General features: G+C 39.2%; 1 protein-coding gene across 6 annotated transcripts in view; it reads right to left on the reverse strand.

The window, feature by feature from the left end:
• The window catches only part of GAS2 (growth arrest specific 2), a 98,452-nt gene that overhangs the window by 61,183 nt on the left and 13,558 nt on the right, over positions 1-23,711 (reverse strand). For all 6 annotated transcript variants that reach the window (XM_064452847.1, XM_064452848.1, XM_064452852.1 and 3 more), the window contains exon 3: positions 18,617-18,741. In XM_064452847.1, coding sequence (XP_064308917.1) covers positions 18,617-18,741 — 125 coding nt within the window. The remainder of the gene's footprint in view (positions 1-18,616; positions 18,742-23,711) is intronic.

Raw genomic sequence — 23,711 nt, forward strand, 5'->3', positions numbered from 1 at the left:
AAGTAATTAAAAGGCGATATTAAAAGTTCAAGTAAATCTTGTGTCAATGACACCACATCATCTCCTGGACCATCCTGGAATTAAGGAGGGGAAGAAGGAAGACAGTAGGGAAGGATACATGACTATTCAATAAATCCAGCAAAAGTACAAAAGTAAGAAACAATTAAACCTGAATTCTTCCAAGGGACTTTAGATATGGAGAACAGACACAGGGAAGTTAACCATTATTTTAAATCCCTCTCTATTCTTCTGGAGGAAAAAAAGGAAAGAAAAAAAAAAAGTGCTCCGTTCCTCACAGACCAGGGCTGCTCTTTTTTTTTTTTTTTAAGGAAAAAAGCTATTAGCACTAGACACCTTTCTAGACTAGCACCCTTTTCACATCACACTAATTTCTTCAAAGAAACAATGAGTATCTGTACCCTGAGGCAAATTCTCATTTTATGCTACGGACTGCTTCACACATTGAATTTCCCCTTGTGACTTCCAGCCTTTAGGAAGAAGTAATGCAGCATTTGTCCATCTCTGCCCTGCTGCATCCTTTCGCAGAAAGTTTTCATTGGACAAGTCTAAGAGTCTTAAAAGAGCATCCCCTTCTGTTAATAGGAGTCCCACAAAATTCTCTGGCTGCCTGCTGAAGGAAGGTCAGCTAGTCCAGCCTGCGTTCAGAGAAAAGCTGTCAAAACAAGCCTTTTGTTTCATAATTTTCTACTAAATGGCAGCATGAAGCAAGATGGGAAACAGGCAGGGAGCAGCAAGAGTTGGGCTGCTCCACGAGGGAAAATAAGCCAGGAGCCAAGGGTGACCCCAGCCCAAGCAGTGGCAGCCCTCACCGGCAGCAGTGCCATTCCACAGCACCCGAGGAGGGCAGCGCCCGTGATGTAACAGCTTTAGCCGACTCTCCTGTGACAAGTCAGGGTGACAAGTCAGGTCTAGTGTCTGTCCAGGAAGACAAGTCAGAAACAGCAGGAGACAAGGCTGGACACAAAGCAGAGGCTGAGGCTCCAGCCACAAAGCCCAGCCGGCAGAAAGCAAGGCTGGAGGTGGTCTGTCCACACCATGGCTCTGGCAAGAAGAGGGATGAGGTCAAAGGGGGAGCCTGGGCCGTGGGCAGAGGGCGCAGGCTGGGGTCCCAGGGGAGGCTAGTCACAACTATTAAGGTATTTTGGTTCTCTTGGGTCCTGACAGGAACTATTCTGTTTTTCAGTATTTCAGAGGAATCAATCCCTTCAGAAATACATAGCTTGTTTATAATCAGCTCTAACTTGTCAGTCGATTCAAAGAGGTGCCTTTTCATAGCACTGTACCTTAATATGAATAATAAAACATCCACTGTACATACAATAGACTTGATCATATTCATACAGAACCAAATTACCAGCAGCCACAAATGGGTTTAACACAATTAAAATCAAAGGGAATGAAATTCTTTTGCTGCGATATCTCTGCTTAGACCAGAGTATCTGAAGTGATAGATAGATGTTGAACCAACTGAGTTAACAGGTCAATGGTAAGGACAGCAAACAAATTATACCTGACAAAACTATACTCTAGAATTTTTGAATGACTACATCCAATTTAAAGCACAAATCCTGGATGACCTTATAATGGATTAGCAGCACTGTGGCAGGGACAAGGTGACAGAAGCCAGCTCCAGTATTCCTGGCACTCGCAGGCTTGTGCACAAGCTACTTCAGAGAGCATGGAAAGGAGATAAAGCTACCATTACTCTTCATTTGAAAGCAGACCTGCAGTGTCAGATCATGTCATCTCCTAGTTCCATCCTCAGCTCTCATCTCTGGGTTTTCCAGAGCACCTATACGTTACTTAGTTCTCAGGCTTCCCTTTGCAGAAGACTAGAAAGTGTTCTCCAAGATAGATAAAAACCGTTTATGACCCCAGGAACAGCTCAGAAAGGCATTATAAGTGAAATCATACCAGGTTTGTCTCCTTCCACTCAGTTCTCCAATTTCAGCCCAGCTGATTCTGTGCCTTTAAACTACTTCATCCCGCCACATCCCCTGATAACCAGCTTATATTCTTTCATGTCATACTAAGGGTATTAAACACTGTTCTGGAAGTCTCTGATAAAACCTTCATATTATTTCAGGAAATTTGAACTAGGAACACACCACCCACCCCCACACCCCCCTACCCACCCACCCCCCCCCACCCCACCCCCCCCAAAAAAAAAAAAAAACAAAAAACCAAAAACCTGAAAAAAAGAAATATAGTGCTCAAGGGCTGGCGGCTGCCATCTAGCAATCAGAGGAGACTTGGGCCCAGCGCAGGAACAACCAATCTGCTCTACTCGGCCCTGAGCCCACAGGGCATGAGCAAATCTGCAGCACTGGTCCTTGGCACTGATGCCCTCGGCAGTACAACAGCAGCTGGAAGCAAGGAGGCAGCCAGGAGAACCTACACTGCCTTTCTTAAAAGGGGTTCTTGGGAAGGCGTTGCGATGCCTTGCAGGAACGCATAAAACTCTAGGGTTCCCCTGGGTCACTGCTGCTCCCCGGTACTAACATCACATGCATAAATCTTGTTCTAGATATTTTATGTCTAATGATTTAGGTAGATCGTAATGACTGAATATAGAAATGTTTTCAAGGAAAGCAATTCAGAACAGCTGGTTTATGTGTCAGAATTCTATGCAGTTTGAGTCAGCAAACAAACCATCTAAAACTTCATGCACGTAATGGACTATCCATAAATTACGATTCTACACCTTGACAACTACAACAGACCTTTAAACACATCAGTTAACCCAGCTTCACTGTGAAACCTGGACATTCATGGAGCTTGCAACATTGCTTTTACAATTATAAATATTACAGTGTCTTTCAGAAGTACAGGTTTGTAGTAACAGCTACTGACAGCAAATAGTAAGAGTCTGGGTGCAGAACTATCACATCAACTGATCAAACTTGCAATATTCTCTATTTTCATAGTGACAGAAAAAAATTCTGATCAATAGGTGCTCCAAATAACTCAGAAGCAACAAACACCCAAATGTAAAAACAAGGCATGCCCTGGATTACAGAAAGGAAAAATCCTACGTTATTGAAGGGAGGGGAGGGGGAAGCTTTAAGTCATTTTATGGAACAAATACTACACAGATAAATATCCTTGGCATCACAGCCTCGTTAAAATGTAGCGTTTTATATTTCATCCCATTTCCCACATTAGGGCCTTGCTGAAGAGAACAGCAAAAAACCCTCCTCTCCATTCAACAATAGCACGATCAGGTTTATCACAGAAATCATAGGGAAGTACTCATATTTTCTTATCACCTAATATATTTCCCTGCCACCTTTTAAATAGGAGTCTACTTTTTAAACATTTCCAAACTATCACTGTAACGTTCAACCTATAAGACGTGAAAGCTCTTATTTAAGAAAGGTTTCACGGACAAATATTTTTTACTGATTTGTATAAATGGCCCGACTATCTCAAAAGTGCCTTCTAACAGATCATTCTGAAGTAATTAGGTTTCCATATGGCAAAAGTGACTTTTGTTGACATAGTATAGTATAACCGCAGTTGCTTTGAAACAGCAGTGGCCGCAATTACTCCTATCAAATATCATGAAAACAGTTCCCCAGTTACACTCCTTTTACAATCTTGTCTTGTTGATGTGCATGCATGTGGTTTAATGCAGGATGTGAAAGTGTGAGTGAAACATATGATGCAATCCTGGAAAAATGCTGTCAGGTTCACTTCTAAGCCCAAAAGGGACTCTCTTACACCAATGCTCTGAAATCACACGGAAAAATGTATTTTTTTGGTACTGTTTTTCCAAAACGAGGGTCCACAAATACATGTCAAAACCCACATTTTTTTTATAGAGCCATGTTCTGAAGATCGCTAATCATACCCTGCTCTTTGAACTGTCAGTCACACTTGAATAAAAGGGAAAAGATTAGCAATTTTGTTTGTTATGGAAGAGGGTTACCATTAGCTAGGCACTCGTAGGAAAAATCTGTTTATCTCCTGATGACCTACATTAACCAAAAAGGGGGGGAAAGTAACACTACGGAGACTGCAGTATCTGACTGCAGCGGTGTCTCTTACGTAACTCGTGCTTCGTAAGCACAAATTCATACTGAAATTTGAGTCTATCAGCTAGACAGAGCACACATCTGCTTCTGAACTTTTTACAATTTTGCCTTTCACTTTGCTACTGGCCACAGAGCTACTTTTTTCCTTCTTAAGTTCTGCCCTCATTTTGCTCAGGTATTCTCAGGAAAGCCCTCCTTTCCCTTATAAAATCTGAATTAGATCTTTAGGATAGGGCATACACAAGAGAAGCTCTGCCACAATCTTCTCTGTAAATATAATTTTTCTGCTTGACTTTTATCAATTTGTTAAACATAAGTGAACTGAAGCTCATTGCTACAAGCACTTACTCTTATCGAGCTGTTACAATTCACCTCACCACTGAGTAACAATACCCCTAGCCAACCATCATTTATTCAGTTGCTATTCTTAATTCCTCAGGAACTCAAACCTAAAGTGTTTCAGAACCCATTTATAAATCACGGAAGTGGTGTCCCAGACACTCATTTCAGCAAAGGAAAATTAAGTTTACCTTAGACAGCTTTGCAGTGACAAAATTCAGGTTTAGTGAATAGCCATAGACACGTATGAACTAGACATTAAATAAATGAAACTCTAATACTTACAAGGTAAAATAACTACTCCTCGTCAAGGTGGGCCCAGTTTTGTTTTCCTCCTACCCCGTGTACTATGGGAGAGAACACTTTACAAATATAACAACTGGACCAACAATCAAAAGAATGTGCTAAATGCATATCCAAAATGGATGGAAGGAACTCCAAATACAGAAATACATAGACAGAATTTGAAATTAAGCATTTCCCACTGCAAAAAATAAAACCTAAGAAAAAAATATATAACACACCCACCCACCCCCAGCCCTCCCAAAGCTGCAACAGAAGTTAAAATCAAGGAAAATTTTTTAAAAATGAAAACTCAGCATGGAAATTTTGAAGGCTTAGGAGACATCAATAATGATTGCCAAACTTTTCAACAGACACAAAACCAGGAACAGTTTCCAGATTAATGAAAAATGACATTGCACTTACAACAAAGCATCCCTAAGCAATTCACTTCACGAGTGACAAAGCATTGTCCTTCAGTGAAATACAATCTTTGCACCGTCTTATTAAGTACTGTAGAGAGATGTCATTTTAATGGGATAGCAGGTTGGATTTCAAGTTTAAAGATCATGTGTTGACCAGATTGTTACCCTACCTAATCACTGCAGAGATCATCGAAAGCCAAAAATCACTCATTATCAACTTCCTAGGTTCTAAGAAAGCATTTGTGATCACTTTGGAATACCTAACAGATTTATGATATGCCAATAAAAATAATTAACATCATCAAGGCTTTATATCAACATAGAGACCACAATGTTAAAATAAATACAAAACTAAGTGAATGGTTTGGCTGTGCTATTACTGTCAAAGTAGAATACATTCTCCCACTTCTTCCATGAAGCATTAGTTTTAACTTCTTAAGAGTAAGCATAGGTGGACAATAAGCTTAATTTAACAACAATATAGTTTTAGAAGTTAAGAATTTGTCCGTAGCTTTGTTCATTTAAGCCCTCTGTCCAAGACACAGCTTACTGGTCACACAGCAAAAGAAGAAAACAATTGGTTATCATTCCAAAAATATGGGGTTAATAAATAGTTATGAAAAACTAATTTAACAGAAATACTGCAACTCCTACTTCCAGCAGCGTGTTAGAAAGCCAAAGATTACAAGAGATGATTGAATTCACGTACAATGCACCAGACAACTGGGATACCCAGAAGTAAATAATGTCAAAAATTGGCATGGCAGAAGCGTCATTCACCAGCTTAAGCACATTTGATTATTTGACTAATAACATTTAAATGTAGTCAAGGGACATGTCCGTTTCAACATATGAGGCAAAAATCAAAGTTTGCCAGAATAAGTGACATCTCTCTCACTGAAACCAAAAGCCTCAGTAAAATATGACTTGATGAATTTCTGTTAAGGATCAACTGATATTCAGCAACTGAATTACCTGGCAATGCCTGGAAAGAGAAACTAGACGAGGAAACATGAGGGACATGTTGTGAATGAGTCAGAAGGCCACCTACGAGAGGGTGGCTGTTGGGCAGCTGAATAACGTACAGACACCAACCACCAGCAACCTTCCATTGGAGAGCAGGTGAGCGCAACTAATGGAAGCTGACAACAAAGAGCCCATTTTAACAGATGTCAGACCCTGTTCCTGCCCACTGAATTTGTGTAACTGAGGACGGGATTAAGTCACTAAATTCCAAAGTCTTGGGGAGGTCTAGAAATTGACTTCCAAAATTTCTGGACATCTAACTGTGTAACAGATCTATGCCTACTGACAAGTGCACTTTTATTAATAGTCTTTCAAGTTCTTGTAAAAGTAATTTACAAAGTCCAGGCACGTACACACCACAGAATAAAAGCAGTTACTTCTACTTATCTACAACCTGAAAATGCTACCAGCCCAAACATAAAAATCAGAGGTGGTTTGTTTTTTCTTCTAATGCTATAACAGCATTAAAGAGAGAGACTACAATCAAAATAAAGAAAATAAGTTCATTAACATTTTATAAACAGAGAAACTAAAGCAAAGGCTCTCAGATAAGTCATGGCAAAGACCTCCTTACAGTGTTCCTGAAAACAAACGCAAAGGGTAAAGCCTGGGACTAGGTAGTTCATTCCCAATCAATAAATGCTCTGTACTTTGTCCTTACAGCTCTGGTTTTCAGAATTTACATGGGGATTTTTAAAATTGGCATTTCATAATAGGTTGCTTCTATAATATCTGATTAGCACAGAATGGGGCAATTCTCACAGCTGCTCTTTCAGAGGACAACTACACCTTATCATAGAGTCACCATCCCTGGCGGTATTTAAAAGATATGTAGACGTGGCACTTGAGGGCATGATTTAGGAGACATGCTGGTGTTGGGTTGACAGATGGACTTCAGGATCCTAGAGGTCTTTCCCAACTTAATGATCCTATGATTGATACATGATCGTGATCTTTTCCCCTTCACAACCACAGAAACCAGAGCTGAATTATCGTGGAATTAGTTGAAGAATCCTAGTTTCTGAATTTCCCTCAATTCTATTTGTGATGGTTTTGACTGGGGTAAAGTTAATTTTCTTCACAGTAGCTAGTACGGGCCTGTGTTTTGGATTTGTGCTAAAAACAGTGGTGATAGTGTGGACATGTTTAGTCATACACTAGTCAAGGACTTTTCTAGCTCCCCATGCTCTGCAGGGGGCACAAGGAGATGGGAGGGGATACGGCCAGGACAACTGACCCCACGGGTGTCCCACACCATCTGACATCATGCTCAGCACATAGAGCTGGGGGAAGAAGGAAGAAGCAGGAGATGTTTGGAGTGATGGCGTTTGTCTTCCCAAGTCACCATTACACGTGATGGAGCCCTGCTGTCCTGGAGATGGCTGAATGCCTGCCTGCCCATGGGAAGCAGTGCATGAATTCCCTGTTTTGCTTTGCTTGTGTGCAAAGCTTTTGCTCTACCTGTTAAACTGTCTTCATGTCAACCCACGAGTTTTCTCACTTTTACTCTCCCAATTCTGTTCCCCATCCCACTGTGGGGGAGCAAGCAAGCAGCTGCATGGGGCTGAGTTACAGGCCAGGGTTAAACCATGACACCATGAAACCATGGCAATATTGTAATCTAATGAGAAAACCAGGAGGGCTGCATTTGAGTAAGTTCCTTGTGGCTATTTCAGTGTCACAGAGCAGGACCTTTGGATGAACATGGCAACTACATGCATAAGCAGCAATAGTTCCCTGAGGTATAAACCTGTTGAATCTGATCATAGGACACTTTTCAAAAAGCATCTTATTAACCCATGGCCATGTCTTATCAAACATCACATTCCTGAAGGGGATATGATTCTCTCAAAATAAAGTTAAACATGAGAAGTATTACATTTTGGCAAAACCAACTTATTTTAGCCTCAGAAATTTCAAAATCACTTTTTCCCCTTAATCATTCCAGAAGAACCCAAGCTAATGACAATGCTTAGAAAATTTCAGTTGGAATAGCTGAAGTCCATCAAAACACATTATAGGTTCTAAAATTTCATATCAAAAGATGTTTCCATAATTTCACTTAGAGTGCAGTGTAGTATAGCTCAAATAATCAACATATTTCTTTGATCTGTGGAATTATAGTGGATAACCTTTCACTGGCAGTCTGAATAGCAAATATAAGATGCCATTCAAATTCTTTCATGTAATTATACCACCAGGTATATTGCTGTATGACAGTCATGCCTCTTCTTCCTTTCCCTCCTGTTTTTCTCTCAATGATCAATCTCACACTTGGTGACCTTTCGAAATGCAAGGTGGGGTGGGGGGTTCCCAGCTCTTTCTGTAAGATTAGTTCCAAATGGTGCTTTACCTAACATGAGCCAAATGTCAAGGAAGACTGTGATAAAGATCTACGCAGTCTAAAGGAAGACAGAATTCTTTCAGATGCTTTATCTGTTCGCTTTTTTTTTGGATTTCCAGATGTTTAACAAAGATACAATTTTAATGCAGATGCTGAAAACATTAAGGAAGAATTTCACATGTCGCTCACTGCAGGTAAGTCTGATTCTCCAAGCCCTGTACGTTCATTTTTAAGAAAAATTGCATCTTTGCCTTTATGATAAAGAATCTGATTTTCTCCGAGTTTTCCAATTAGAAACCACAAGGAAACTGCTAGAGCCCTGGGAATTCTAAGCTGGCGCAGAATTTAAAAATGTCCATGATTTGAAAAACATGTTGGAATGTTAATCTACAGAGCCAAATTTCCAAACCAGCCTTAGATCAGCCTCTCAAGTTGTGAACAAAGCTTTACTGTATACTTGAAGCATTTGGGGCCAATTTACATATACAAGCCCAAATGAGAATACATGTTTATTACAAATTAGACATAATTATGGTATCTTTAAATTGGTGTCTAGGCCTGAAAGTGACTTCTGTTTTCTCCTTCTGCATTGCAGTCATCACTTATGGCTGTATATTCACTACTCCCATTGTTTCAGAAATATTGGCTCATTATTGTATGTTCAAGACTCACCCCTGGTAAATGGACAAAATTCTGTAGTTCTTGGTTATTCATTATTCCCTAAAAGCTACTAACACTATGTTTGACCTAAGAATTGCACAATTAAGCTGAAGATAGTTATTCTGCATTATATTTTCTCAAGCTTTTCAAAAATATATGCTAATTTCCGTTCAAGTCCCGACCCGTACATTTCTGTTCCAGACTATCCCTAATAGTCTAAATAAAAAGTCCCATAGAAAGACGTGTTACTAAGATTTTTACAGTTTGCTTCAAAGACTTAACAAATAGTTAAATAATAGTTAACTAATAGGATTGGTCCAATGCATTTCACATAAAAGGCAAAATCCAGCAAATCTAAAAATGGCTGTTTATATATTTCTCTCAGAAAATATGCCATCCCTATTTGCAATACCTGGGCTGAAGTAATGGTAAAAATGTTGTGAAAACTTCCAGTTTTAATACAAATTTTATGAAGTGCCTAAATGTTAGTATTCCATACAAAAACAATGTTAATTAAAAAAAAAAAAAAACCAACAAAAACCTTGAGATGTCTTAGTTAAAGGACACTATTAGAAATCAAAGTTTGGGTCTCCTCTTAACCTGATTTGCAGTCTGAATCACTAGGATATTTTCCAAAGCAGGATCTAACAGGAGGTTAACTGCTTAAATCCCCACTGCTTTTTCCATTACAACCACGTTGAGATGTAAATTCTGATTATTTCTGCATGTCAAATAGGAGCAGAAGGGTATGCAGGAGAATCCCTACCTCAGGTTCACTGACAAAAGCAAGGCCACTTCACACAGACATTAAATGTGCTCCAGCCAAACGAGGGAACAAACCGTGCTTTCCCAAGGACAAGAAGTATCAGCAGGAAGAACTAGCGGGAGAGAGACGTCTCAGTGCTCCTTCCAGGACTGTGTAGCTCTACCTCCAACACAGTGCATGGCTTCAAGTGCACCTAAAAGCTTGCAAAAAGTTCTTTAATGTATTCACCTGGAAGGTGCCAAGCAGACAATCACAGAATATCCTACATTTGTTTGGAAATCTCCTTTTATGGTCTGGTGAGAAACAGAACTCTAGCCTACCATGCAGTTCTCCTGCTAGCAGAAAAGCCTTAGCTGTAAAAATTATTTGCTGAGGCATAGAGGGTTTGTCCACATGACCTGCTGCAGGCAAATCCTACAGTATCTGCAAGAAACCTGGGAGCAATCCAGCTGAACATGAGCTATTGACATGTCTGAGAAAGGTACGAGGAACACTCTAACCAACAGCTTTAGTCTTGTGGAAATGATTCCTTCCAGATGGATTAGCACTTGTGAGTCATTTCAGAAGATTATTCTTTTCCTCTCATATCCACATCAGTCTGTCACTATGAAGATTAATACACAAAAAGACAATGCTCTACTTTTTTTTTTTCTCCCAAGTAACTGAGGGCCATATCTATACTGTAAATGATTAGAAATTGGCTCCACAAGCTTTTCTTGCAAAACAAAAGTCTCCAGAAAGTACAAGTGTGCAGACAAGCAACTTGCTGCCCCAGACCACAAAGAATCTATCCATAGCCTAACTACATTCATGCAGTCCTCCACTGGAGAGTCAGATTTATAACTTACAGAGAGTGCCTGAACATCGCTCTGCCATGGCTGAGAACTCTACACTGGACAGAGAGGCTCAAGGCATCAAGCTTAGAGAACACTATTTGCTGGGAATCCATCCCATCTACAGGACACAGATAAACTCGAGCAACTGAAGCCTACAGTCAAAACAGAACCACCGTGTTGATTAGATGAGATTTTCAGCTCAGCCATCCAGGATCTAAGGTCCACATGCTTCAAAGGAAGATACTTCAAAGCAGACAAAGATAAAAGAGACTGTCCAAAGAGAAAATGTATTCTTAGCCCGTTCCATTTGAACTTGAATTACACCTTCAGGCAGGAAAATTTATACCCTTTCCAAATTTTAAACAAATTGAAGCAATTCTTTCTACTGTACCCATGGATGTTCTCACAGCGATCACACATACCCAACTCTGTTTAGTCTCATTCTTAATTGAGAATACATTGATGCAGTAAGTTCAAAAAGTATTACTGTACTTCAGAAAGACCAAATGAAAGGAAATTATAAATTTACTCATTTTAATTGCATGGCACCTCAGTCGTTTGTCAAGAGGAAGATTTCCTTGGGGCAAGACCTTTTCTACTTGAAGAAGAAAAATGAAGTATCTGCTCTGGCTTATTTTTTGCATTTTGATACCCTGGATAATTCTAACACACATCCTCTTTTTGACAACTCCAGTAACGGAAGGTCAGAGAGCTTCAGTGTTAATTTTGTAAACTATAACATCTAGCCCAAAGAATTTTTTATTAGCTTCCTCATTTTTAAGACCCCTTCAAAAATACGGTGGTCTTACTACTTTATTCAGATTTAGTTAGATCTTAAACCAACTACTGAGGCTTTGAATTATGCCAAGCACAGCCTGCCTCCTGTCTACCAGCCAAGCTAGCTGCCTTGGGAAATTAAATATTTTCCTAGTTCTCTTTCTGGTTTGATATTTCATCAGTTGAGGTGAAAATATACTAGCATGACCTACATCATCTACAATTTGTCAGATGTGTATGGTCTTCTGGAAATAAAAGCAACAATTTAACCTTACATTATCTGTACAAGTATCTCACCTTGTCCGAGATTTGAATGGATCTTCCTGGTTACTTACAAATGAGGGTTACAGTAGCATATTCATTTGTCACTTAACCTATGTGATAATACACCCGTATGAAGACACAATGTTTTCTGAAACCAAATTTTCTCATTTCTAAACTGGTGCCAGACACTTTGCTTTCCTTGATGATGCTTGCCTTGGAGACTGAGGCATTTGTTACTTCTCGTGAACCTCCGTGATCCTGATAATTCCTCCATTGACATAATTCGTTTTATGCTAAGGAACGATTGAAAAGATAGAACAAGCATAAACACATCTTTTGTTCTTATAAGTTGTTAGAGCAATCCCAGAGCTGTTACTCAATTCCAATTCTCACTGGTTCAGGTGATGAGTCAAATTCTAAACCATTGATCCAGATTCTCTGCTTTGAGAGGACTAGGTTCACTACACTTGCTTGTGGCCCCGTTGCAGAGCATACCCCAAGCCCTTGGAAGCAGTAGATTCACAAGCGAAGGCCTGTCTCCTATCTGTATTTAGAGAACCGTGAGTTTCCATGTTTCTTGTAAATAAGCAGAGTCAAATATCAATTTATTTTCATAATGGGAGCTACCTAATACTAATCACAGCTCACCAAATGGGCTAGCAGTACTCTTTGGTACAAGAGCAGCTCAGAGTGATTTACAATATTCACAAATCAAGCCACTGTTGTACAGCGAACAGCACTCCCAGGTTACAGATGTAAAAAATGAAACTACCGGGATTTATTCTCCCAAAAGCAAACAATAAGCTTAGAGCTGAGATGGGAAATTAACTTGGCCTCCAGTTCATAATCTTGTTCTTTTATCACTAGCCTTTTCTTTCAATATTGACAGAATTCAAGTCAACTCCTTGGCTTTTCAAGTCTTTTAGTTTGCAGGATTCTGCCTCTACTTCCACAGATATTTATGTTTAGAAACATAAACATGTTGACATTTAAAACAAACCATGAGTTTTCAGTTGTGTAACTGCTGAATTGTTTCGCCTCAGAGATCCAACTAATATTAGAACTTAATTACAGGCAAAACACTTCCATCCCAAACCATGGTTTAGATCTCCTAATTGTAACTCTCAGAATGCATAATATGATCTCGAAGTACTCTTATTAGGCCAAAAATCTCACCTTACGCAAACCTGCGTGACTCTGAGAAGCCAATGCTGTCACAGTGATCTACACCCACCACATACCAGGTCTGCTAAGTATATTTCCCAGGAGCAAATGAGAGCTTTGGATACAGAACAACTGCAAAATACACTTCAGATACTACGACTACGGCTAAGATGTGGACAGAACCTCTTAATGTTAGGAAATACATGAATGTGTGTGCATAAATTACTGTTTTCATAGACAGTTTCAATGGAAGTGCACACACAAAATGACAAGGACAAAAATGACTCACTGTTTTCTAGGCAACAGCTTTATTTCAGTGCACATTCAGTTTAATCTTATTAAATCAGCTCCCATTGGAAGAATAAAATTAAGTGCATATTTAAATGAAACATCCTAGGACTTAGGAAGTATTTGCACCTGGATTTATTTTGTACTCACTTTTATTTCTTTTATAGGCCAAATCAAGTCTAGATCCCGGCTTCCTGAAAACGAGGCTGAATTTTATATTCCGATTCATTATTCAAAAGTGTTTCTAAGAGAGATGACTCAACTTCAACCTGTTTTCATTCATTTGCCATGAAAACATTGTTTTCAGTGGAATGTTCATAAATACATAGGCAGCTTCAAGGATGGCGGGCAGACTATTATGCCCTGCCTATTAAAATGGTGATAACTATTAACACAATTTATTTATGTTTACTTTAAAATCTTAATTAATGGGCTTACTAAACTAAGCCCAAGCAAACGTGGGCTCTGTGCATACTGCACATGCCTTGATACTTTGAATTTGTTTGTACAGCTGTGAAATTCTCAAATTAACTATCTGTCATGAAAAGTAAAATACTGCCAGGAGAGCACGGAGATGAAATCCAAGCCAATGGGAGAAAATTACAAAATGGCATCCTGTGACATGAATCACTTTTACGGAATAACTCCTGCTATAATAATAAGTCTGTAGTTTCTAGACAGTAGATCATTAGCAGCAGCAGCACAGGTAGTTCCAACAACTTACTACCATACCAATCTGGAGCATTTATTAAGATTGATGTCAGTCATCTCCTTGCCATTTTATAAATGTACATGATTAGATTTGTTTATGACTGTAAAATCTCCAAAAGGGAAAAAATTACTTTAAGAATATAGCATACAGTCGCACCAGTCTAACACTACCCTCCCTGTTAAATATTTCCATCTTCACTTAAAACTCAGTTTTTTCTGTCTGAAGCAAAGGATCAGGTACAACATCACTGTCTTCAGAATCATCACATTTTGAAGCGTGATTTAGCTGCTTAACAATGAAGGACATTGTCCTCTGGGATTTGCAAAAGAACCTAGCACCTAACAGCCTTTGAAATGAACAACTCAAATGCTTCACCTTTAGAAATCAAAATGCTTTTATTAACTCATTACTGAATGACTAACAAATCAGACACCACAGGGTAAGGGAGCTAGACTCATGGAGGATGCATTCAGAGTATCTATTATGATATCCAAAAGTGCCCATTATGGCATTAAGCTCAGAAGCGCAATGAGCAGAGACTGCGTAAATGGCACTCGAGGCTGCCAAACTCCAGCACCCGCAATCACACATTACTCCCCTGGATAACAGATACCAAAGCAGAGTGTGACTCAGGTGCTATTTTTAGCTGTCAGGATTCAGTCCTAAAGAGGCATTTTTGTATAGAACAAAAAGTACATTATTTCATTAAAAATAATTTCTTTGAAGTTTGACCCTCGTGAAAGGACAGATTTGTCCATGTCCACCTGCACAACCAGCCAGGTATTCAGCCCCAAGAAGCAGTAACACACAGAACATGAGTGACCCTACTGGGTCAGACAAAGGTTCATCTAACCCAGACCGGCCCTAAGTGAGCACCTAGGTAAGACTAAGACTGCAGCAAACATGTTACACCTCCCAATATTTTCAGCTATGGGGAACTTCCTCGTCTAGATGGGGTTTCTGTGTATTCAGTCTTCCAAGAGATCTCTCTTCCATTACCTTATGCAGTGTTTTCTTGGAGCTAAGTAAACTTTAACCTTCATTGGAAAGAAATTTCCAACCGGTTCATAAACAAGGACCTCCTTTTGTTTGTTTGGCTCCTGCTAGCTTCGTTCAATATCCCGTAGCTTTTTACCATGCCATTCCTGATTGTGCAGGTTCCATCACATGCCCCCATGTAACGGAGGAGGAATCGCATGTGACTCCTCCACACTGAGGGATCCTAACCTACTCAGTCACTCATAAAAACTGCTCCATTGACCTCCTTCACTCACAAAAAGTTGCTCCTTCATTGCCTTCCCCTGACTGTTAAGGAAAGAAGACTACTTTTGCATTGCACGCCTTCTAATCATCTTCTCAGTTTCTTAAAGCTGTATTCTCAAGTCATGCTACCAGTGGTTGCCTAACTCTTTTGAAAACGTCCCCAGCATCCACAAGTGTCTCCAGATGACACAAAAAGGAAGGGTTTATATCAAAACCACCATTTTCCCTCCAGATTTGCAAAATGCAATATTTTGGGAGGCATACATTTTTTGGTTTATGCTTTCCTGATTTATTCCACACTTAAAAAGGCTGATACTGACCTAGGGAGTTCCTGAAAGCTGGAGAAAGTTCAGTCCTCCCTAATAAGAAAGGGAATTATGCAGTTTTGTTAAGAAACAAACTGCAAAACTGACAGCAACTAGGAACTTAACTGCACAAGCAGTTCACACAGAAGCAATAGGATTTAACCTCTGACGTTCTGTAGAATATCGCAATATGAACTTAAGGAATTATGGCAAACAACTGATGAGTCAGTGGATGAAGTATTAGTTTTTCATGTCTTCTTACACATGTTGCTGTAGCTGCTTATCTGGCCGGACAGCCCCAAAGAGCTGCACAACTGAACTGATGATCACTAGTACATACCAAGCAGAACAAGCTATATCATCTTCCCTAAGACAGAACTAAACCCAAAGTATTTTATGGAGCTTCGCCATCTAGGAAGGAACTCCCATACAAAGAAAAACTTCACTTATGAAAACAGACCAAATCTTCAAGCTTGTGGAGGGATGTAGTAAGATTCCCCTCCAACCCCCATTATCTATAGCCTTATCCTGTCTTCCTCACTCAGCTGCAACTCAGCGCTGCCTGCAAGCTGATCCTTCTGGCAGCCACTCATTTTATATCAGTCTGCTTCTACCTAAAAAAATGTAAAAGTTACAAATATAGGCAGAAAAGCATGTTATCTATTTTGATAGAGGCTTGACTCTATAGAAGTCAGCAGCTTCTTCCAGCTGCCAGTGAAGTCACCAGGGCACCTGGGCGAAAGACCATTTTCCTATGCACAGAGAAATGGCCCAATACCTTCAAAATTCCACATGTATTATTAACAGAATACATAATAAAGATTCAGAGGAGGGTTGTGGAATTCTTACTATGCTAAATTTCATACGGTATAATCTTATTAATTTCCTTGGCACCACAAGTCAGGTTTTCCAATGTGTACGCTAGTCGTATTGCCGAGGACCGCTACACAGGGAACTGCAATCTGAAAGGATAAATAGCTTGCTAATAGCCTACAATGACACAAATCTATTACTCTGCCATTTCCCTGAATTCTTACTATACTAATTATGAAATAATATACATCGAGAAAATAGCAGTCGAGCAGAATTTTTTCCCTTTAATTGCATGGCCTGTTATACCAGTTTGACAAATAAAAGACCAACAAATCTAAGTAATTACAACATATGGGATTACAAATGTCTAATTGGGTTCTCATGTGATTTAGGTTCAAAAAAAGGGGATCAGGTAACTGAAGTAAGGAAGGCCATATTCTCAGCTGAAGTAGTTAATACAAGAAAGAAGGTCTACCTCTATTCAGTAGTAAAAGCTCACGTACCAAACATTGGTACATTTCTGGGTTATCTTTCCAAATGGTAGCTCCCTCCACATGAGCCACCATCAGACAAAAGCCTAATGATACAAAGAAAAAGGAAAACAAAAAAACAAAAACCACCAAAACCCCAAAAAGCAGTAGTCAGACATCTAACAGAAACATATTGTTTGATATTCTGAATATTGACCAGAATTTTGTAGTTGTTGATGAATTTATGACTAGTATCTTCCTAAGAATCTTACATTAAACAGGCATGGCTTTCTGAGACGACAGTCTGTAAAAAAAAATGCTTTGCACTTTTGATTTAATTGATTTTCTAGTATGCCAGTTAGGCAAGATATGAAAAGAGGATGTTTTAGAACTCTGTAGCCAAGTTTACCTTCTGGGTATTCACTGAAGCTTCTAGTAGTTTTTGTCAATAACAGTACATTTTTTGTTGTTTGTTTTTAAGGGGAAAACCCCAAGAAACAAGTAACCCTTCTTTCTGCCTAGCTAGTTCCTAGGCTCAACCCAAAAGACTGCCATAAGCGTTTTCTCAACTTGGGATCAACCATAATACTAACAGGCCATCACTTAGGCGAAGACAAGCTGGACCATATTATAAAGAACTCAGAAGTCATCCAGTGCTTCTACTAACCAAACCCTGATTACAATTTGAAATATGAAATATGAAATATGAGTTCCAGATGTCTTTTCCTCCTTTGTGAAGGAAGGCTTCCTTCCTTCTCTACTTCTTATCTTCCTTCCCAGCTATCTCTTCCTTTATCATTGGGGGGGGAAGAAGCAAGCAAACAATACCCCCCTGCACCCACCCCAACCCACAGAAGGTTAAAAATAATGAAATACATAAAGCCTGCCTTAGTCCAGACAATTTCTCTGCAACAACAATTATGAGCTTGGAACCAAGAAAAACAACTTCTGCAGCTGCAGCTGACACAAGGCTGTCAGTTCTCAGAACTGCTGATAAAATTTATGCTGTGCCCTAATTCCTGCTACAGACTAGTTGTGAGAACATCAAGAACAGAAGATACATTTTTGTGATTTCTGCTTTTGAGCTCTTTTTTTTATGTGCTGGGTATTTGCCTGGTTTAGCTTTCAAGGAAGATGTATCTGATTTCAATAAGGAAAATAAAAACAGTTTCACAGTAAATGCATTAATGTATATGTCAACCATTTAATTTAACTTCTCCCAAAAAGAAACTTGCCACACTCTAATTTCTCCCAATAAGATTGTCCTAAGAAAACTATTTAAATTAAAGGGAAGTTGTGGTCAAGATAGATCTTAACCTGATCTTTGCAAAGCTCTTCAGTATCTTCTGAAGATTCACATTGTCCACATCTTCCCTGCAACTATTTACTGAACCCCTTCCAGTACACCAACAGGACCTCTAAACAAATGTCACTGAAGCTAAGTACAGAATTTTATTGTTGGCCTCCTACGCGCTGTTTATGGAAGAAAAGGCACCTCCCAGAGCTACTTAATATTCCCCTTGCAAATAAAAACAAGGATCCCATTTTCTCTATTAGCTACCACATCACACTGCTAGATCTTGCTCTATGTTACATGACATTTTTTGAGTAACTTCCTCTCATAGTTACTTTAATAATTACTCAAGAAGTATTTATTCCCCCAATTTTATATTGTAATTTTTCTACTCGGAAAAAACCATCTCTCTGCCCATTTGCAGAGCCTCCACAAACTAAAACTCTTAATTGAGCAAAATAGTTCAGTACCAAAACAGTCAGGTACCTCAGATACTAATAATACATGCTAGAACATTTACCGACACTTACTTTGCCAGGCTTGTTTGCATCAAAGCTGTTTTCTTTAAATTTCTCCTGCAGGGTCTCAGCTAACCGACAAAGCAAGGCACCATTATCCAATTTCTCCATAAAGGTTTCTGCTGTTATTTCTCTACCTGAACAGCAAACAGAAAGTTAACATGGCAAAAAGTGTGCAATAGTATAGACTGCATTTGTGTCAAAAGAGAAATCAATAGAAATCTTGACATCAACTTGAAATATGCTTTAACTGAATAACTTGCATTCATTTGACTGTTTTGTGAATAACCTCACTACTACTTTAATGGTAGACGTTCAGCAAATTTTTAATAAATAGCATGCTTTCTTTGGGAAGGCATGTGGTATTTGAAAAATAATTCCAGCATATCAGACTCCAAGTATCTATGAAATTCCAGTGCTTTTAGCATAGTGTTTTGAAAGACAGCAGGCAAACAGTTCACACGAGCATGTGTGGGGAGCTATAGTGTAAGGGTTGCTAATGCTACCGCAGCTTATTCTGTAACAGAAGCAGAAAACCATCTCAAGAAGGAAAGGAACGTATATTTTAAAAAAGACTTTAAGACTTGATCCTGCAAGAAGTTGACAAAAGACCACAGTGACTGCAACGCTCCTTTGAAAGAGCTTTGTCAGAAGTTAGGTACATTAAAAAAAAAAGGAGAGAATGAAATTTCATGTTATGTATCTACTTGCCACAGAAATTAAATTTTTCACCCAAAGAACAAAGCCAAAATACTCTGATTTCAAAATATATCCATTATTTTCATGCTAGATGACGCTGTACTTCAGCTGCCACAGATCGTCCTCCCTGGCTACGGCAGACCAGATGACCTTCCATTACACCATAATTACATTCTCCCGGCAGAGGAGATCACTGGAGTCCCATGATGAGATGTGTATTCTGACCAGGCTGGGCAGGCCAGATGAGAACGGAATCATTTACCAGCCTCAACCAAACTTCCAGCATCTTAACATCATTTCCAATAAAGACATTCCTTTTTCTTATTGAAGGTTTTCCATTTCCACATTTCTACTGGAGAATTTGCCTTCTCTTCGGACAAGTTTTTGACCAGCAGCTGTATTTTTCAGCCCTCAACTTCTAATATAAAGACAGCATCAAGGACTATTCCTTGCTCTTCCTATTAAGACAGGATTTATTTATTTTTGGTGATATTTACATATGTTGTTTAGGAACAGGAATAACACTGTCAACTCATTTTTGATAGCTGGTTACACAGCAATCACCAGTAACAATAGTAAATAAGTAAGTTAATCTGAAGTGGGAGTGATTCTTCATCCCATCCAGATCCACCCCTGCTACTCAAAACCAGCCTGCTGACAAGCAGGACAATAGGCAGAAGTCTGCCCGGTGCTGGTCGCGTGTTTTTGCCACAGATTATTAATCAACAGGCAGCTGCCTGACTAAACCAGGGTTTTGTTTTTTCTAGTTAGTTTGGGAAAAATTATTCTCCATGAGATGCCTGGAAACTGAAAATACTAATGTGTTTAGAACAGGTTTGCAACAATTTTTTGTCAAAAAAACCTAGGAAAAGTAGGTTTAGGAAAAAGAAGTAAAGCTTTTCTGTACCTTTTCACTCATAAGAGAGGGGAAACTAACGTTCAAAAGTAACAAAAATAATACAAAATTAATATTGTACTTCTGCAATATATTGCTGGTACATTGTAGTCAACATCATTTCTAACACTGAAGACGGCAGTATTATAAAGAAATATGATTTCAAAAATGCTAAAGGAAGGTTGATTTCTCTAGGCCCATGCCTGGAAATCGGCAGATACTTCAACATACTTTGGGCAAAAAATTGTGAGTCTTTCCAGTTTGGTCAGATAAAAATCAAAGACTGAGACAAAGAAAGACCTTTGCCACAAATCCTTTTCAGATAAAACAGCAGACCTGTATCTTTGGTTGATGTTAAACTGGTTTTTTCTAACACATTTCTACTTCAGAAATATCTGTTTAATGTGAATTTTTTTTCCCCTTTTTATTCCCCCTTAATTCTCTCTGCCATATAGCCCACTTTATAGCTCCCGTATACCTAAATGACTTCTCCAGGCAAAAGAGCAGTAGCAGCAGCACTGCAGACATTCAGCGGTAGCTTGTGCATAACTGACAATATTTCAGCGGTGCCTCCAGCTCAGCTGAAGCCAGGACTGGAACTATAATAGCCCACAGATACAAAAATTGAACATCTCAGCACCTCAGAAACCTTCATCACAATTCTGGCCTACTTATTTTCCCATTTGCCCCATCAGCATTTTTGGCAAAAGTTATAAAACCATTAGAAAGCTAAATGTGAAAAATTACTGTGTTATAGGAACAGCTTTATTTTTAATACAGTATTGTATTTTATAATAGACTCATTTTCTTCTAAAAATTGCATTTCAGATTTTTAACCTTCTCAAGATTTTAATTTGACTCGGAAAGCATTTTTCTTAAACACGGGTAAAAGCAAAATCACATTCTAATACCTATTCTGGTCTATGATTTATTATTTCATTGGTCAAGCATTAAAAAAACTAAATATTATTTCAAGGTATTTTCTCTTTATACAGACATGGAAAAATTCTTCTATCTTCTGCTATTTAACAATATATTTATATTATTTTAAATGCTGCATTGCATTAGCAGTTTGGTCACTGCATATTGTACACTAAGCCAGAGTATTTTAGTTCTGTTCCCTTTTATGAAAGCTGAAAGAATGAGTTTTGCATTGAACATCTGTATCCAATGAAAAATATATTAGGTGTCAGCTTTCAATTCACTGTATTTTATGGCTCCAAAAGGTGGCATTTCTTCGCTAAAACAGACACTCTGACATATTTAACAGTTGAAATGTATTGATTCAAATGAGAGTAATGTTCATAGCCTGAGGAAAAAAATGGCTCTGTATATTTGTATGGAAAAAACATTAAACTCCATTAAAAATGTATAAGTCCCCCTATAATTACAAGAAAGCAGTTGCAATGTTTTTATAGAATGGTAATAACATTAAGTATAATAAAAAAACAACACTAAAAGTATAAAAAAAAAAAAACAAAACCAAAAACCAGGAATATGAAGGCTTTCTCAACCACCGCAAGCACTGCTTACCCTCTCCTTTACCGCAATCACCAGATGCCCTTTAAAAAGACAAACTTCTATACCCAAACACCTACCACTTGGAAACCACGGGCAGCTTTCTCTAAGGCCACCCAGTCCTGGGACTCCTAATGCAACCAGGCTGGGAGGTCTACGGAAGAATAACTATAAAGAGCCCAGCCTAGGGTGTGCCCAAGAGACCAAAGGTAAAACATTCCCTGCGGGCAATCTCAGACAACCAGAGCCTTCAGAAGAAGGCAAAGGGACTCAAAGGCTAAAGCAAAGCATCAAAATCTCGTTGGTTCCACTATTATTGCACCGAGTTCTTCCATGCTTAGTTTAATGACCACAGAGCAAGACACTGACTCCAGCCTCAGAACTACCAATCGACTATTTTAATTGTACGCTTGAGTGGTGACACAGAACTACTACTTTACAAATAGAAACCTGTCACTCAGGTGAGTCTCTGAAACTATCAGTAAAAGGATGAGCTTCTACAATACTGAGGCACCAGTGGAACAATTCCTCTTAACCTTCTCAAACTGTGTGGCATTTAAACCCAACATAACAAAATGCAATAAAAATAAAAAAGGCCAATGATTTCATGCACATGGAAAACTGGTTCTTGTCTGACAAGGCTACTCTGTTTCCTACAATAGCTGACAACAAGAGGAGTAGTTTTGATAGCATTGAGACATTATCACTTACTTGAAACGGGACATATAAACAATCCCAAGGGCATGTTGCAACTACAGAAAATTATAAAGCCGCTCAGCTAAATAAGAAACTGCATCAGTGCCAGCAGAACCACTAGAAGTATCAGTGTCATTCACGTCTTGGTATTCAGATATTTAAAACCTTCATTTCCCACCGACTTGAGCTGAACACACTGATGTTGAAAATAAAGGTACTGCTACAGAATCCTCTCAGGCAGCAAAATGAGCAAGAACACTGTGCTGAAGCAGGCAGTGCTTTAATTCAGAATCAAAGACAGACAGTTTTCTTGCAGAAGATTTCCCACCCTTCATCCCCCAAACTACACCTCCCATCACACCTTTAAATTCTATGCCTGGTCTTCACCTCAATACCTCTCCTAACCCCTTACCTCTCTGTTCCTATTCTCCAAACCTACTTCACACTTGCACGCAGGCAACTTTCACATGCCTCATGCAACACGCAACATTTACACGTCCAAATCCTCAGCATCTTGCATTCTCCAGCTCCTTTCCTATGAGCTTCTGAAGCCCAGAAAGCTCTGCTAGGAAAAGGCCTCAGCACTGAAACCCTGGAGCCCAGACATGTGCTCAGGCACATCTTAAAGGTCTGTTCCATGGTCCCATGTGCTACATGAAGCTGGATGGGATAAACTACAATACCATAACCCTCTGCAGGTGGTAAATGGGCTCCGGGAATAAACAGATAAACAGGAAAAAAGATCAGAGCCCTATGCAATAGCAGAAGGGGCAGAGAAACCATCTCTCTGTACTGTCCTAAGCTACAGACTGGCGATGAAGCCCACTCCTCCCAATGTCAGCCCTTTCGCCTCTGTGGACATACAGGAGAAAACAAGACAGTACTGGGGAGTACAGCAGACAAACAAACCCTGTTTGCTTTCAGATTGCCACTATGCCTCTGCAATAAGATTACTATGGCCCAACTCTGCTAATTCCCATGTAAAGCTTGCTCAAGGTGGAACGGTTGTTTTCAGTACCCACAAGAGCATTCTACTTACTTATACTAACTAAGTATGTACATAATCTACCAAATCTGGAGTGTGTCAGCCGTGAAAGCATTGCCGAGTGCTTCATTGGCTGTATACATAAGAAAAACAAGGCTGAGAGATTATCGTGGTTTGCAGAACAGTTGGGTTAACACATCTTTAACTTGCCACTGCAAAGATCTTTCAACTGAGACACCAGAGCTCAGCAGAGGGAAGTGAGGGCAAGAGACACAACATCCATAGCTCCAATCTTCCTCTCCAGCATGCAAACC

This window comes from Phalacrocorax carbo, chromosome 5 (assembly GCF_963921805.1).
Source record: "Phalacrocorax carbo chromosome 5, bPhaCar2.1, whole genome shotgun sequence".
Classification (NCBI taxonomy): Eukaryota; Metazoa; Chordata; class Aves; order Suliformes; family Phalacrocoracidae; genus Phalacrocorax; species Phalacrocorax carbo.